The sequence below is a fragment of the Simochromis diagramma genome, unplaced genomic scaffold (genome assembly GCF_900408965.1).
Source record: "Simochromis diagramma unplaced genomic scaffold, fSimDia1.1 OVJJ01000293.1, whole genome shotgun sequence".
Taxonomy (NCBI): Eukaryota; Metazoa; Chordata; class Actinopteri; order Cichliformes; family Cichlidae; genus Simochromis; species Simochromis diagramma.
Genome location: NW_024386801.1, coordinates 21,825,774 through 21,844,298, shown reverse-complemented (window position 1 = coordinate 21,844,298; position 18,525 = coordinate 21,825,774). Strand labels below are relative to the sequence as shown.

At 39.6% G+C, this 18,525-nt stretch overlaps 1 protein-coding gene across 1 annotated transcript in view; it reads left to right on the top strand.

Annotated features, from left to right (window-relative positions):
- Positions 1 to 18,525, top strand: part of asz1 (ankyrin repeat, SAM and basic leucine zipper domain containing 1) — a 39,079-nt gene that overhangs the window by 14,378 nt on the left and 6,176 nt on the right. The window contains exons 5-10 of the mRNA XM_040026541.1: positions 8,141 to 8,252; positions 8,421 to 8,555; positions 8,813 to 8,931; positions 13,847 to 13,919; positions 14,454 to 14,510; positions 16,191 to 16,303. Coding sequence (XP_039882475.1) covers positions 8,141 to 8,252; positions 8,421 to 8,555; positions 8,813 to 8,931; positions 13,847 to 13,919; positions 14,454 to 14,510; positions 16,191 to 16,303 — 609 coding nt within the window. The remainder of the gene's footprint in view (positions 1 to 8,140; positions 8,253 to 8,420; positions 8,556 to 8,812; positions 8,932 to 13,846; positions 13,920 to 14,453; positions 14,511 to 16,190; positions 16,304 to 18,525) is intronic.

Sequence of the window (18,525 nt, the reverse complement as noted above, 5' to 3'; positions counted from 1 at the left end):
TGGCTAAATTACCTCCTCAACATGTCTTGACGTTCTCCAGAGGCCTGGTAATGAACTAATCATTTGATTCAGGTGTGTTGACCCAGGGTGATATTTAAAACCCGCAGGACACTGGCACTCGAGGCCTGGAGTTGCCTACTCCTGCTCTATTGGCTCATCATAGCAACTCCGCTCATTTGCAAAGCTAACAAACTGTGTGTTTAACATTACTTCAGAGATGACCTCATAGCAAGGCTTTCTAACTGCACGATGAGAGATAGCAGCCTTGGTGCACAATTACGGTTTAGTTTCACATAGTGTAACATTATCTACTGCCAGATCTACTGCGATATAATACACACATCACACTAAATCTGAAAGTAAATAATGTTTTATGTTACACACAGATTTCAGGCTGCCACAAAAACTCTGTTTGTACTGAATTGTTATTATGTTACTCCCTACATTAACTAGCTGTGTCTTTTTGTTTCTGAATTATACATTTGGTCAATTAGACAGCAAGAGATATTGCAAAAGATGGCAACAGATATGACATTTGTCATTGTTATTCATGGACTGTTCCTGACCAAAGTCATCATTGCAGTTGAAAACAAATTTTGCTTTTCCTTTAAAAAATAGGTCCTAGATTATAGTGTGGAGAAGCACAAAATCCTAGATGTTTGAGTTGTGAAGTTTGTGCACTCTTTGATGATTAGTGGTGCCATGTCATCTGCTGGTGTTGGAGCTGCTTGGTCCATTGTGTTTTATCAAGTACATGGTCAACACAGACAAAAACACAGTAGTATGAAATAAATAGATTCTTGAATTGTAAATTATACAAATATAGGCGTGTAGAGCTACAGAACAAAAGACGGACCTGGAAATTAATTAATGTTGTAACAATAATCATGGAAACACCTCTGGGCACATAACAAAACAAAATGATATGTTGTAGGTCTCCCTAAAACCACGATTTTGTTTTTGTCTGATTTCATACCAAGATAAACAAGAATCCTTGGAAAAATGAAAGCTCTTTTAAAGACATAGGTGTTACCCCAAATTGCAGTGGTTGCAACAACATTGTGAAACTTTAATTCAGGGGTCTCCAACTCCAGTCCTCAAGGGCCGCTGTCCCGAAACTTTTCCATGTGTCCCTATTGCAGCACACCTGAATACAATTAGTATGTCATTAGCAAGACTCTATATAACTTGAATGCATGCTGAGGTGGCAATTCAGCCATTTGATTCATGTTACAGCAGCTCATAAATGAATGAACATGGTGCAATAAAAGTATTTTTACAAGTACATTTTTCTGAATACTTACATTTACTTAAATTTACTTGAGTAGGGTTAGGAGTTGAGTTAGGAGTTGCCACTCCAGCATGCAGTCAAGTTCTATACAGTCTTGCTAATGACCTCATTTTTTTCAGGTGTGTTGCAACAGGGACACATGGAAAAGTTTCAGGACACCGGCCCTCGACGAGACGACTGCTTTAATTGAAGCATCTGTGGCTAACTTCAAGAGGTGTTGAATGCCAGCTAAAGCGACGATGACAAATATTTTATAGATGCATAAAAAACGTAAAACTCAAAAAAGGTGTGTCTTAATTGACCCTAAGGACTTAAGCAGCTACTTTGGGAATTTGACTTTTATATTCTAAATTATATTTATGGCTGCATGTATTAATATAAGCCCCGTACCCAAGCTGGGTAAGTTTGGTATCCATCAGTCTCTGCAGTGATTGGATATAAACTCTGGTTTCCTGCCTCAGAAAAGAACTTGAAAAATGTCCTCTCATGGAAAAGAATGAGGACAGACCATTCTTGAACCACTTTTACTGTTACCATCTGTGGAATTTTGCTGTGTCAAAGTGTGGGTGCAGCCCCCCAGTGGCCTTGTTTAGCTTTCCCTAATCCTCTGCCACACTGTCACAGCCAGAATGTCATTACATGCACGACATATGCCACCTGAAACCCCCTGTTGATACAAAAAGACAGGCTGTAGCATTAGGAAATTGATTGGTTCCTTCCCAGACAAAACATTTGAAGTTAAGTAACAAGACACAGAAGGATGTAGATGAAGGGAGGGGATGAGGAGAGGGGCCAACAGCCCCCAACATTAAAAAAAAGAAAAAGAATGTGAGGTTCATGTGGGTGCAGAGGATAAACCTTCCCCACCTCCTCATCGTCTCTTACGTCTGAATATCAAACCAATGATTAACACCAGCTGCTCGTTCCTCCGTTTTAGGGTAAACAAGAATTCTCTGTCATCTCTCACAGTCCTGCAGGAGCACAATGTGGGGTCCATTGCCTCCATGTGTCCCCTGTTTTTGTTTTTTTTCCACCTTCACTGTGCTGATCTTTGCTAAACGCATTAAAGGTAATGTACACACCGGATAGGGCTCTTTCAGAGACATTTTTAGTGGCTTTTTCCTTGCAGTCATTCAAAAAGTTTGGAAAACATGAGGGGTTTGCAAACTTTGTGATGTAGCAAAAATATTTACTTTGTATTAGTATTTATTTTAATTAGAAAGGAGGCTGCAGAATGTCTGCTGACATTGAAAGCTTTATGAATGGTGTTATACCCATCTCTGCTTCTCAACAATTTTTTCTACAGAAAGTCAAAATCGAGATTCTTCATTGAGATAGGAAAAAAAGAGAAGCTCTTACTTATTTCCCAAAAGGTTGATTCTGTTCATTTGGACGTTGCGTTTTCAATGGGGGAACTGGAGCATAAACTGGGTGTCATCAGGACACCACAACATAGAGCGAAAACCATCCCCACAGACACAGTGCCCAGGGAAGCAGAAGAACATCACGTCAAGAAGGCCCTGAGTAAATTCCAGCTTGTGGAAGACCTATGCTATTTTGTTTAAGTCTTATCAGTCTTACAAATGTGATTGTTTCTGTTCTTTCTTCCTGTCTGTATTTAAAAGTTGAATCATACCTCTCCAGCTGCCCAAAACAGCCACAATAGGCTTATCTGTGAGTTTCTGTGCTTTTCAGTACCTGTAGAAGAATCCACAGTCTGGGAGAGAACCTCAGCTGAGAGGCCTTCTCAGCAGAACATCAGATTCATTTTTTCATCTTTTCTTCTATTCACATCACTGGCACCAATTTCTGTTGGTTTGCATCACTCAAAAGTGATGTGCTTTGAGTTTGTTATAACATTGGAGATGTTTGCATGACTGCTTCTTTACATTTATGTAATTCTTGGTATTCCTTTTTTGTTTTAAACTTTTTTGTTTTGCACTTTGGCTCGCCTGTCCTCACAGGTACCCAAACTAACTATCTATGCGTAGGTTGGTAGCAGCAATGAGTTACTTTTCCCTTTACTGTCATTTATAGGGAGGAAAGGTGTTGCTCAAGATTCATTATTTGGCAATAGTTATTTTGTCACTAAAGAGAAGATATCTTTCCAGGTGCTTATGTAAATTTATTCATCGTAAAATCTTAAGATTAGATTGTGGAATCTATTTGAGAGTGCTGACCAAGGTGCAGTGAGTCAGATATTTCTGGAAGTCATTGTTCTTCCTCATAGGAGGAACAATTTTTATACTGAATTGTCTGCATATTGATCAGCCCACTGTTTGGGAACGGTCCAGAACTCACAGTGTGAAGGACACACATACAGAGAACACACAGAAGTGGTCTGTGAGTGACCTTGAGGCCTGTCTCACACCATAACAACCCTTGGGAAAATAAAATAGGAGAGGGCATGGAAGCAGAAACTTTATGACCCTTCCTATCTTGTTTTCTTGCCACTCTAGCCACTGATTAGTGAGCACAGAGGCATGTTACTAAAGATGTTGTCATAGCCATTGTCACATTTGTTTGAGTTCACATGGAACATTAACTTGTGATTTCTGGGAATTTGTTAAATGAAGATGTTGATGCGTTTACTGCTTATCATCATCGGTGTTCAGCAAAAACCTCTGATGTGCTGCACAGATTTAGACTCGTTTCACAAACATCACCTCTGTCTAGGGGCACTTCTAAGTTCAAGATGATTTGCTGGCAGTTATGTAAACACCTTTCCCGATCACAGTTTTAACTTTAGGCTTACTCACATATCGTGTTGAACTTAGTTCATCTCTAAAAGTTTACTTATTTAAGTTTTAGACCTGTGAATCAACTGAAGCATAATTGCATGTGAATGGTGAATTATGGATTATTCTTTAAAATGCCTCCTATTTACTTCCTGATGTTGTTTTTTTTCTTCTAAATGTTTGACATACGCACACAGACAGACACACAGTTCCTCATAAAAGAATTAAGTGAAGTGATAAATTGGCCCCTAAACTTTCCCAGCCCTTGGATTGATGTATTTTTCTTGCCTGTTGTGTTTGAGTCACAGGTGATAAGACAGAGGACGTACTTTACTGTAGCAGAAGTTATTTGATATAAGGCCGTGTTTAAGTGGAAGCAAACACATGGAGGCAATAGACTAATAACTAACTATAACTACTAATAATAAACAAGAAAGGTTAAAGTTGTTAAAACCAGGGCACTGTTTTAAGACTCCCTGGAATTTGATGGACATGTTTATAAGTGATCTTCACTTATCACTATAGTGTTTTCCCTTTTCCTGGCTGTTTTTAGTGTGAGTTTTATTTATCAGTCAAGTTTGAGCAGGATTTGAAGGTACATGGCCCAAATGGAGAAGAGGAATTTGCTGATTTGCATTTGCTGAAATGAAATGTCAGCTGCCATATGATTATATATCTATTTTAATTATCATTCAAATCTATCTTCATTCATGAAGCTGATGGATGAGAGACATGAGATTCAAAAAATCTCAAACTGAAATCTAAGGGTGAACGAACAATGATGGTAGAAAATGTAACACTTTCCTTTGGAACAAGCCAGAAAGCTTTTCAAGCACATTATATCAAATTTGTATGCAAATCTGAGCATATAATTTTCAATTTCTGTGCCCACTACAATTTTTTTTAACTTAACCTCCTAAGACCCGAACTCTTCCACGGCATGCATTTTTAATTTCTCTTTGATATTTGGGCATATTGGGGCCCAATGAATGTAAAAACAAAGAATTACCAGATTTTTTTTAAACCTTATTTTTGTTTTAATGAAAAATCAGAGCCACATTTTGATAGAACAGTAGCAGTATAATGTCCTTGTAAGTGGATATCAGGCCCTTGTAGAGCAAAATTTAGTATTTTGGTCTAAATAACCCAAAATGTGATGTCCACATATGTGGACGCCAGGTCCTAGGAGGTTAAATAATACTTAAAAATATTTGCCTTCATGCATTTCAGGATGGCTGATGAGAGACGAGACTTGCTTCTAGAAGGACTTTGGTTGATTATACAGGGAGTGCAGAATTATTAGGCAAATGAGTATTTTGTCCACATCATCCTCTTCATGCATGTTGTCTTACTCCAAGCTGTATAGGCTCGAAAGCCTACTACCAATTAAGCATATTAGGTGATGTGCATCTCTGTAATGAGAAGGGGTGTGGTCTAATGACATCAACACCCTATATCAGGTGTGCATAATTATTAGGCAACGTCCTTTCCTTTGGCAAAATGGGTCAAAAGAAGGACTTGACAGGCTCAGAAAAGTCAAAAATAGTGAGATATCTTGCAGAGGGATGCAGCAGTCTCAAAACTGCAAAGCTTCTGAAGCGTGATCATCGAACAATCAAGCGTTTCATTCAAAATAGTCAACAGGGTCGCAAGAAGCGTGTGGAAAAACCAAGGCGCAAAATAACTGCCCATGAACTGAGAAAAGTCAAGCGTGCAGCTGCCAAGATGCCACTTGCCACCAGTTTGGCCATATTTCAGAGCTGCAACATCATTGGAGTGCCCAAAAGCACAAGGTGTGCAATACTCAGAGACATGGCCAAGGTAAGAAAGGCTGAAAGACGACCACCACTGAACAAGACACACAAGCTGAAACGTCAAGACTGGGCCAAGAAATATCTCAAGACTGGTTTTTCTAAGGTTTTATGGACTGATGAAATGAGAGTGAGTCTTGATGGGCCAGATGGATGGGCCCGTGGCTGGATTGGTAAAGGGCAGAGAGCTCCAGTCCGACTCAGACGCCAGCAAGGTGGAGGGGGAGTACTGGTTTGGGCTGGTATCATCAAAGATGAGCTTGTGGGGCCTTTTCGGGTTGAGGATGGAGTCAAGCTCAACTCCCAGTCCTACTGCCAGTTTCTGGAAGACACCTTCTTCAAGCAGTGGTACAGGAAGAAGTCTGCATCCTTCAAGAAAAACATGATTTTCATGCAGGACAATGCTCCATCACACGCGTCCAAGTACTCCACAGCGTGGCTGGCAAGAAAGGGTATAAAAGAAGAAAAACTAATGACATGGCCACCTTGTTCACCTGATCTGAACCCCATTGAGAACCTGTGGTCCATCATCAAATGTGAGATTTACAAGGAGGGAAAACAGTACACCTCTCTGAACAGTGTCTGGGAGGCTGTGGTTGCTGCTGCATGCAATGCTGATGGTGAACAGATCAAAACACTGACAGAATCCATGGATGGCAGGCTTTTGAGTGTCCTTGCAAAGAAAGGTGGCTATATTGGTCGCTGATTTGTTTTTGTTTTGTTTTTGAATGTCAGAAATGTATATTTGTGAATGTGGAGATGTTATATTGGTTTCACTGGTAAAAATAAATAATTGAAATGGGTATATATTTGTTTTTTGTTAAGTTGCCTAATAATTATGCACAGTAATAGTCACCTGCACACACAGATATCCCCCTAAAATAGCTAAAACTAAAAACGACTTCCAAAAACATTCAGCTTTGATATTAATGAGTTTTTTTGGGTTCACTGAGAACATGGTTGATGTTCAATAATAAAATTATTCCTCAAAAATACAACTTGCCTAATAATTCTGCACTCCCTGTACTGCTATTTTTTATTTTTATTTTTTTCTCGAGCTTTGTAGCTTTCACTTGAAACGGATGGTTAGTCAGCTGGTTGATAAGCTATAGGGTTCTGAAATTCTGAAAACCGTGTAGTGATTGTGACTCGGTAGGTAGCACTCAAGACTGATGGCTCTTTTAGCCTGCATGTCATCAGATGACTCTTTAACTTTTTATTATCTTTTAAAACTTTATCTGCAGTCATAAATGTTGTCCAACAGACAGAACAGTAAGTCCCTTGGCTATACTGCAAGCACTAAAACACTGGCCGTTGTCCAGAGGCTGATTCAGCAGGGTGCTGTTTTAGTGCAGAGTGCAAGGATCCAGACTGTAGTTGTGGTCTCAATATTTCAGTATTATTGCAACTTTTCAATTATCACTGAATTCATTACTTTTATAATTCAGTGATAGTGGTATATCAGATGTATTTTGTTAAGATATAAGGCTGAAAAAGTGGCAGTACAAGTACCTGCAGACGTTTTGAAGATGTTTGGGCTGTGACTCTGGAATCTCTACCTGTTCCCACTGTACTATCAATCAAAAATACTCAGTGTAGGTAGTATACCTATAACAATTCCCCAGTTCTATGATGCCATAGAACTGCTTATCTTGTCTGAATTATGGTACCAAAATCGTTTCTTATGGGTTATCAGCTGTGACTCAGGAGCTTGAGCAGGTCACCTTAATCAACAGCAGGTCCAATCTCTGGGTCTCAATCTCTTGGGAAGATAAGGAATGCATACGTAGGCATGTTGCAGAGAATAAAAGGTATAGAATAAATCACTTTATTGGTAGGTGTGTGTGTGTCTGTGTGTGAGAATGTGGCTTGTAGTGTAGAAAGCCTGGGAGTGTTCAGTAAAAACAGACAAGTGCTATATAAATGTGTCTATTAACAAAGACATAAGAAAGATCAAAGTAGAAAATCACCAATCTTCATCAAACACTTGTTGAAATGGGGAATGTGGTTGCTCAGTCGCGTCACTGTGGCTCCAACCTGAAGGACTATCTATAACATGGTATCTACTGCACCCTGGTGGTTTTTCCATATACTATTAATATGTGTACCCATTTTCATTGGTCACTGTACTTGCTGTGTCCTCATTCAAAAGACTAATGTCCATTTCACATTCTCTGCTGCTTCCATGTATTCTCTCCACCCCCAGAATGGTTACTGCTCCATCTAAATTATTTTCTTAGAATTGTCCTTTTCCTTTGTCCTTATCTTCTCTCTGTTTTCTTGCCTGCTACTCCTCTCAGGTCCCAAATGACCTGCCTCATGCTGGCAGCCAGGGACAACTACAGTAAAGTCTTAAACCTCCTGGTGTCCCATGGGGCTGAAATCAACGTCCAGGAACGCAATGGATACACAGTGTGTTACTTATGTTTGTCAAGTCAAAGTTCTTATGTGGGGGCCTTCAGTTTAACTGTAGCAGACCCTGTAACAGAGGGCACAGTGTAATATATAATGCATAATTTTTATCATGATAACATTTGTACTTTGACCTTATGTATGTAACTAATGTATTTTTTTTGTTAGGCTTTGACTATAGCAGTGCAGTATGGAAGAGAGGAGGCAGTGCTGAAACTCCTCCAGCTGGGAGCAGACAAAACCATCAGGACAAAGACTGGCAAAAGCCCTGCTGATCTGGCTGAGAGCTTCAAACACAGACAGGTACCTAAAGTACTTAGATGCTTTTACATGCCACCTATATGCTTTTAGCATGTCAGAAATGCAGTATTATAATGATTATAAGCATTAATTGAATTGGTTTGGGGGCATGAATCTACCCACTAAAGGGTCTAGTTTGACTCATTGGATGGGCTTATGCAACTTTTGAGTTTAAAGTTACAGTGATGCACTTGTCAAAAACATTTTCTACCATCAGCTGCTTAATCTTACAGAGTTCATGAATATGCATTTGTTCACAGATTTCGAGGATCTTGGCCTCTTCCTCAAACATCTCTAATGCCCAGGCCTTTGGATCCGTGGAGGACACGCTATCTAAATTCTTCAAGACTAACTCTGAATTTCCAACTCCCAAGGAGAGGTAAGATAACTCTGAAAGCCCTAAACTAAACTTGCATGCATTTAGGGCTTTTGTTTGTTTGTTTGGTTGGTTGGTTGTTGTTTTTTATGCAGCAATAGGTAACATTCTTAAAAGGTTTCTCGATTCTGAACCCATCATCACAGAAGCTTCAGATTTCTAAAGTGTTTTATCAATATGGTAGTATTATTTTAACTTGTTTGTCTCCTTTTTTTGTTGTTGTTTAATTCCTGTCCGTGAAAACTTGTGGTTGTACAGGGCTGTGAGTTTACAACAGGTAAAAACAATATGTGTTCAGACTTGATTGTCAGTGCTTGAGTGACGATGGACTCTGTTCATACAACTCCTCTTTACACCAATTATCTCTTGTCATTACAAAACTCTATTCCAGTCGTCACTGTAGCTTAATGGCCCCTGTTGGATTTTTAGTGAACCAGTGTCTGTGTGGCAGGTGTTGTTGAACCATTGTCGAACCAGACATAAACAATAATAAACCTTCTGCATGAATGTTTAGTCCATTCAGGCACTGCTGGGCAATTATCATCAGCCAGAAATGTAATTTTAGACCACGTCTGGCACTGTGAATTAGAGGCTGTAAACATTTTAGCTGCCTTTCTCTCTTGTCGGCTACAAAGACGTTAAAACCCATGTTACACATTAAACATGTTATGAACATCATGAGAAGAGAAGCTAATTTCTGAAGCGCGTCATGCCAGCAGTCAGACTGGAACTGCGAGTACTCTGTGGTTACTCTGTGTGCGTACTCCTTGTTGCTCTCTTTTGATCCTGAGAGTAGAAAATGATGTCTTTACCCCTTTGACCTCCACGTCAAATGCTGATTTAGAAAGAATGAAAATGTAAAAAATGCAGATTGATCCTCAAAAGCACTTCAGGAGTTTCAGCTTTTTAGCATTGTTGTTTTCTTCTTCTTCGTTTAATCAACAGTAGAGTAGTCAGAAAATCTAATACATTTTGACTCCCGTCCTGTCCCAACAAGTACCGTACTTGGTAGGGATTCTCTGGTAATGAATTTTTTTATGCTGTTAAATGGGAGCAAAAAATCTAAAAAATTTCACTACCTTTCAAAAACCTTCTGAAAATGAATCACCACTTAAAGTGCTAGTAGAATTTAAACCAAAAAATGTGCAAATAGTTCAGATAGTTCCATAAGTTTGAGTAAAGCTAGGAATTAAATCAAAAGGCTTTTTTTCCTATCCAAAATAACGAGTTTCCAAAGTTTACAGATGATCGTTCATGGATTCACGACTGCAGTGGATGTGCTCTGGAGTGAGGCTTGCTCTTATCTTTGAAATTATGTTCTCAGCTGCTGATAGTCATGGAAGATGCTCTCTTCCATGACTTCAGCAATTTGAGAGGTGCATAAGCCTCTTTTTCAGGACAGACTCATCTATACACCTTTGTTTAATGCAGGACAAAACAGAAATAGAAAAGACTGCTACTAATTAAAATTTTGTTTAGATACATATTTTGACTGCCTGGCCAAAAAAAAGTCACCACCTGGATTTAACTAAGCAAATAGGTACAAGCCTCCTATTGGACAATTACTGCATGGGCGATTATCTTTCAGCTGGCAACAAGTTATTTATCCCCGAGTGGTGCAATGAGTTTCTTCTCATTTCATAAACAACCATGTCGAAAGACACATCTTGTGGTCGTGGAAGAGATGTTAGTGTGTTTGAGAGGGGTCGAATCATTGGTATGCTTCAAGCAGAGAAAACATTTAAGGAGATTGCAGAAACCACTAAAATTGGGTAGAGAACTGTCCAGCGCATTATTAAAAAGTGAAAGGATAGTGGGGGACCCATCGTCTTCGAGGAAGAAATGTGGCCGGAACAAAATCCTGAATAATTGTGATCGGCGATGAAGTCAAATCGAAGAAAAACAACAGTAGAATTTAGGGCTATGTTTACTAGTGCAAGTAAAAGCATTTCCACACACACAATGCGAAGGGAACACTAGTGATTGGGACTGAACAGCTGTGTAGAAACCAGTAATCAGTGAGGCAAACTGGGGAAAAAAGGCTTCAATTTGCTATGGAGCAATGGGAGGTGGTCATTTGGTCTGAGTCCAGATTTACCCTGTTCCAGAGTGACGGGCGCATCAGGGTAAGAAAAGAGGCAGATGAAGTGATGCACCCATAATGCCTAGTGTACAAGCCTGTGGGGGCTTGATCTGGGGTTGCTGGAGTTGGTCAGGTCTAGGTTCAGCAACAGTTCAGCAACCTGACTATACTGAATAACCAGGTTATTTCACCAATGGGTTTTTTCTTCCCTGATGGCACAGGCATATTCCAAGATGACAATGCCAGGATTCATTGGGCTCAAATTGTGAAAGAGTGGTTCTGGGAGCATGAGACATCATTTTTACACATGGATTGGCCACCACAGAGTGCAGACCTTAACCCCATTGAGAATCTTTGGGATGCGCTGGAGGAAGCTTTGCGCAGCATCAATGCAAGCTCTTGATGACAAATTAATGCAACACTGGGTGAAAATAAATCTTGTGACATTGTAGAAGCTTATTGAAACAATGCCACAGAGAATGCTTGCCGTAATCAAAGCTAAAGGCGGTCCAATGAAATATTAGAGTATGTGACCTTTGGTTTTTTTGGTCAGGCAGTATATTTATTATTGTTTCTCAGATGGTCAATGCCAATTAATCTGTTTTAACTGACTTTAAAAAAAAAAAAAAAAAAAGAAAGAAATTCCCTTGTAGGCAGTTTATCCTTCATGCCCCAGTCTGGGAGCTTGAGGGGTGCTGTCTCGACAGTGTAGGTGATACTGCCCCGATAGCTTCCTGTGGTGTATTGCAATTACAAAAACACATTTAAGTAGTTTTAGTATATGACACGTTGACAATAAAATACAGCGTCGATGAATTTTTATAATCTTATGCCATCGAGTCGTTGCAGCCCTCATGTAAACAGGGAGTTCTTCTGGAACTTTAGCATAAATGCTATAGAAAAACAAGTACACTTATAAGCACAGGAAAACTTAGACACAGCACAAAATATAGTGCAAATTCACCAGAATCACAGTGATACCACATACAACCTAAAAAATATTCTTTTTTTAAAAATCTGATACCAAAGATATACAGGGAGTGCAGAATTATTAGGCAAGTTGTATTTTTGAGGAATAATGTTATTATTGAACAACAACCATGTTCTCAATGAACCCAAAAGGACACTCAAAAGCCTGCCATCCATGGATTCTGTCAGTGTTTTGATCTGTTCACCATCAGCATTGCGTGCAGCAGCAACCACAGCCTCCCAGACACTGTTCAGAGAGGTGTACTGTTTTCCCTCCTTGTAAATCTCACATTTGATGATGGACCACAGGTTCTCAATGGGGTTCAGATCAGGTGAACAAGGTGGCCATGTCATTAGTTTTTCTTCTTTTATACCCTTTCTTGCCAGCCACGCTGTGGAGTACTTGGATGCGTGTGATGGAGCATTGTCCTGCATAAAAATCATGTTTTTCTTGAAGGATGCAGACTTCTTCCTGTACCACTGCTTGAAGAAGGTGTCTTCCAGAAACTGGCAGTAGGACTGGGAGTTGAGCTTGACTCCATCCTCAACCCGAAAAGGCCCCACAAGCTCATCTTTGATGATACCAGCCCAAACCAGTACTCCACCTCCACCTTGCTGGCGTCTGAGTCGGACTGGAGCTCTCTGCCCTTTACCAATCCAGCCACGGGCCCATCCATCTGGCCCATCAAGACTCACTCTCATTTCATCAGTCCATAAAACCTTAGAAAAACCAGTCTTGAGATATTTCTTGGCCCAGTCTTGACGTTTCAGCTTGTGTGTCTTGTTCAGTGGTGGTCGTCTTTCAGCCTTTCTTACCTTGGCCATGTCTCTGAGTGTTGCACACCTTGTGCTTTTGGGCACTCCAATGATGTTGCAGCTCTGAAATATGGCCAAACTGGTGGCAAGTGGCATCTTGGCAGCTGCACGCTTGACTTTTCTCAGTTCATGGGCAGTTATTTTGCGCCTTGGTTTTTCCACACGCTTCTTGCGACCCTGTTGACTATTTTGAATGAAACGCTTGATTGTTCGATGATCACGCTTCAGAAGCTTTGCAATTTTGAGACTGCTGCATCCCTCTGCAAGATATCTCACTATTTTTGACTTTTCTGAGCCTGTCAAGTCCTTCTTTTGACCCATTTTGCCAAAGGAAAGGACGTTGCCTAATAATTATGCACACCTGATATAGGGTGTTGATGTCATTAGACCACACCCCTTCTCATTACAGAGATGCACATCACCTAATATGCTTAATTGGTAGTAGGCTTTCGAGCCTATACAGCTTGGAGTAAGACAACATGCATGAAGAGGATGATGTGGACAAAATACTCATTTGCCTAATAATTCTGCACTCCCTGTAGTGTGTTTTATTTTTGTAATTAAAAAGTGTCCCTCACTAAGCTAACTGGTCATTGCTTTTGTGAAATCAGTTCTTTCTCATAGACTAAATATTTGCAGTAGCTAACGTTATACATAAGCTTTACAATATATCTGGTAACTTGGGCACCATCTTAACATTTCATTGTGTCCGGTCTACAGAGTACAATGTTAACATAAAAAAAAAACCTGTCTGCTAACATTACGCCAGCGATTTAAAATTAGTTTTTAATAAAGAAGTTTATATGTTTAAGGACATTTTTTTATGGTATCAGATTGAGGATGGCATCTTAGATTCAACAGTAAAGTGTGAAGTTTATTAAAAATCTATTAAAAGCTATGAATATTTGGTTGAGAAAGTTGTTTCTGTTGTAAACTGGACGGTGCAGAAGTGTTTAGTTGACTAGTTGTCCACACCCTTAGCCACATGGGTTAATATTGTGTAATAACTCAGTTAGCTGTAAGTCACAGTGGAATTTCTGCCCTGTTCAGTGTAAGCAAGCTTGATGACCTGGAGCTCCTCCTGCATGGCCTTAACCTGGGCTACCTCACGGACATTATGACTGTAAGTACTCTAGTGCACCCTGCAATAGGATATGTCTGTATGTTGGTGTGTTTTTCTCTGATCAAAAATGTATATTTTGAATGCATAGTACTTTTTTTTTTTAAATATGAAAGATTTCTGTTATCTCAAAAATTCTAGGATATTGAGCAGATATGGTGTGTTATTGGACACAGTGTGATATATTATTGATGTAATAGGTGAGCTACAATGAAATGAGCACAGCTGCCTTATTGACACAGATACGTCTAGGCTTGTGTCTTGTAGGAATGTGTCTTGTAGTTTACATATTTTACTTGGTACTAAATAATAGATGTAATGTGCTGGATTAGCTTGGCCTGAATTAAACTCGGGGTGAGCTTTGTTTTTAGGCCCTATCTGATTTATGTGGACCAGCTTTGACAGCTGCAGGTGGCTTTCTGTTACTGTATGGAAAAGTGTTATGCAGGTACATCTGCTTCAGGTTGTGAAGTTTTGATTTGGTAAATGTTGAGTGATCTTTTCTGTTTTTGGCTTTTCACATACACACATGCACAGGAAAATGATATCACCTGGAGTTACCTGTTGACCATGGAGGAGGACGACCTTAAGAAGGTAGAGGATGTCTGTAACATCTGTGTGTCTGTCAGCTCTCTTTTCTGGCTGCCAGATTTGATGATGACCGAGAAAGAGAGAGGAGTAGCTGCTGCTGTCACCCTTTAAGAAGAGATTAAACGGATACGTACTACACTTACTTCTGCAGTATGGGAGAGAAATCAAAAATGTGTAAAAGGTGAATGTATGCAAAATGTTTGCATACACTGTATATAATTCACAGTAAATTAGAGGCAATCAACTGATCAAATTATATGGAAGTATGATTAAACTTCAGAAAAGTTTACTTTATATAGCATCGCTCAAGCACCGGGTGTTCAAAGTGCGTCACAAAGAAAAATAAATAAATAAAACTAAAAGAGAGAATACGGGAAAATGATAGAAAATATAATATTAATTCTATGGTGTAGCTACATTAGTTAAAAGCAGTTCTGAGTAATACCGTTTTGAAACTTCTTTTTAAACAATAGCTTCGGTTGGAGAAGATCTCACTTTAGTGGTATAAATGGAACGGTTCTTATATAGAGCTTTTCTACTTTACCTGAGCACTCAAAGTGCTTTATACAACTACTCGCCCCGTTCACACAAGCACTTTCTTTGCTTTTTCTATACAAGTGCTTTCTAACATTCACACACATATAGAGAGCAGCTTGGGCTTGATATCTTGCCCAGGGATATTTGGCATGCAGACTGGGGCAGCAAGGGATCAATCCACCAGATTTCTAATTAGTAGACCTGTTCTACCCCCTGAGCTACAGGGGTCCAAGGTTCTTCATACTGTATAATTACCGTATTTTTCGGACAATAAGGCGCACTGTCGAGTTTTGAGAAAAATTAAAGGATTTTAAGTGCGCCTAATAGTGCGGAAAATACGGTATACTATACTATATTGTATGAATGGGGTCTATAAGGCACATTGATGATTTAGAGGAAGAAACTGCATTTGCATTACATTTTTGGTGAAGAAATTCATAAAGTCATTGCTAATTAAGTGAATACTTGGTTTAACAGAGGTCTGGCTCTCTGTCAGCCTGGCTTCAATGTGGAAATGAAACCTGGGGTTGTTCCTGTTTTATTTAATCAGTGATAAATAGTAAGGTCTCCTAGCTTTACAGATGGCATTTTTTTGTAATAGAGTAACAACCTATTTTTTCAGACTATATGAAGATCTTCTAAATGTGTGGAATGCCATTTCCTCTTCAGTTTGTATGTGGTCTGCTTTATGATGTGCATTTGTATGTTATACAAGGAAGTCAAGCTTGTGTGATATGGTGCATTCTTCTTTTGAGGTTTTGAGGTTGGATGTAGTGAGGGTGTAAGAATTGTTCCTGTGACTCATCAGATTTTCTGTGTATTTACTAGTGTATTATGATCTACAGCAGGGGTGGGGAACTCCAGGTCTCAAGGGCCAGTGTCCTGCGGGTTATAGATATCACCCTGGGTCAACACACCTGAATCACATGATTAGTTTGTTACCGAGCCTCTGGACAACTTCAGGACATGTTGAGGAGGTAATTTAGCCATTTGAATCAGCTGTGTTGGATCAAAGACACATCTAAAACCTGCAGGACACTGGCCATTGAGGTCTGGAGCTCCCCACCCCAATCTACAACATCAAATGCTGCGCTAAGACAAAACCAGTGTAATCACTGTCAGTCAGACTGTCAGTCTGTTTTCCAGATTGGTGTCACAGACCCAGAGGACCTGAAGAAGGTGCTGACTGCTGTGCAACAGATGCACCTGGACAAAGTGGACCTGGAAACAATCAGGCAACTGGGACCTGCAGACAGTGGGTAAGGTTACAGATCTTAACATATGTAGTCTTAAGTTTACCCTGAAGCCTTCCTTGGTGCCAACATGTTGTTTTTTTGTTTTTTATTTTATTTATCAATTTATTTACTTTTGCTCTTTAAAAACAAAAATAGTTAGCATTTTATTACTGTATTGTTCTCAACAGTGTATTTAACACCAGAACCAGGCAAATGTTTTGACTGAGTCGTCAAAGTGTGAACTAAAAATGAGAGCCTTCAGTTTTCTGGCCCCTGTGGAACCAGCTCCCAGTTTGGATTTGAGAGACAGACACACTCTGTACTTTTAAAATGATGCCTAATACTTTTCTGTTTCTTAAAGCTTGTAGTTAGGGCTTGATCTGGTGACCCTGAACCATTCCTTAGCTACAATGCAGTAGGCTGACGGTGCCGGCGGTTTTATTCTGTGATGCATTGAGCTTTTCTTCTTCACTTCTTCACTATTTTCTGTGTGTTTATACATCACTCCTCTGTTTTTGCTTCCTTCTATGGCAAAGAGACCTTTTGTCCTGTCTCTCTTTGTTCTCCCCTCCCCCCACAACCAGTTGCAGTTGCTGCCCCTCGTTGAACCAGGTTCTATCCAAGGTTCCTGTTAATAAAAGGGAGTTTTTCCTTCCCACTGTCATCAAGTGCTTGCTCACAGAGTTTTGTTTCAAATATTTTTACTACAAGTATCTTTATGTGACTGGTGCTGGGAATAGATACTATATAAATGAAATGGATTTAAATGGAACTGAACTCAATTTGTTAGAGGTTTTCTTGTGAATATTTTTCAGGAAGGAGGTCTTCAAATTAGAATGAAAATGAATTGAATCAGAGCTTTCTTTAGTGCATAAAAATCATTGTAGAATTTGGTGTCAGAAAACTTGTCAATCCTGAAAGAATTTGAAAACCTCAGTCTGCCAAGAATATTTGATGAGGAGCAAGTAAAAAAAACATTCACAAACACTCTGCATGAAGACAGAAACAAAGTTGACAGTAGTAGCAAAATTTTAAACACTTGTCAGCCCCACACCTTAAACCCTCCCCCACATTCAGCCCACTTCCATCTTTTTGTGATGCTCCATTTGTCCTCCCCCACTGGAAGTCGTCCATCAACCCTATAAGCATCTCACTGTCCTGGCTCTATCTCCCTCCCCCTTATCTCCATAGCCGTGCCCAAGCTGGGACTTAATGGTTTAAGCGGAGCTGTAATGATTTGTAAGGTGAAGGCGATGGGTGGTTGCAATGAACAGAGCGTCAGAGGCCAGACAGTCATCAAACCGCACCCCATCACTTAATGAATCCTCTGCTGAACAGGACTCGTTTTCTTTGCCTTTCTCACCTGCAGGATGAGAGACACCCCAGTCAGTCGGTTAATAACTGGGATGAAAATCTTTATCAGGGCTAGAACTCTGTAAAAGCTCCTTCAGGATCTAAACACTGAAAAAAAGTTGGATACATAGTTGGCAGCAGTGGTAAAATGCTTGGAAAGGACTATTAGTTTACGTCAGTATTTGTTCCTATACACCATAGGTTACAATCTTACAGATGTTTTATTGCCAAGTGGATGCATTTATCACATTTGTGGGTCTCGAGAGTTTTTGTTCACATGTTTTCAGCTGAATCTAGCTAAGTAGTTGTAACAAGTCTGAAATGGGGGAAAAGAGGTCTTTATGTCTTTTATCCTGAATATGTGGTGTAGCTGTTAAGCCATAAAAGGGTTGAGTGCCTACAAAAGGTTTGGAAGGAGTTGCTACTCCAAGTGGTAGACTTAAAGTATCTTGGGGTTTTGTTTGCAAGTCAGGGGATAAGAAGCTCAGTCATACAATCTTTTTCGTTTGCAGTTTTTGAATTTGTCACAGATTGGTGTCCTTTGCTTAATAATGCTCAACTATGATTAACATTTTCTTTCATTATTTATTGACCTGTAGGGACATGTTTCAGTTCCAAAAACCAAATCATAATCCTTGAAAAGTTTAATAATATGTTTTAAGGGTTGTAGTTCATTTCGGAGACAAATATATTTAAAAGTACCCCAATGTTTTGGCATGACAATGGGTGATTGAAGACCTGCTGGGTCAGGTGGCTTGCACTACATAAGCCACCTCCAAACAAAAAATTGTAAAACCCAGACTGTTCAAATGTAAGCAAGTAAAGTAAAGCACCAGATATGTTGTTTTTCAGGATTATTGTGCTGTCCTGAAGTTGTAAACCTAGCTTATGTT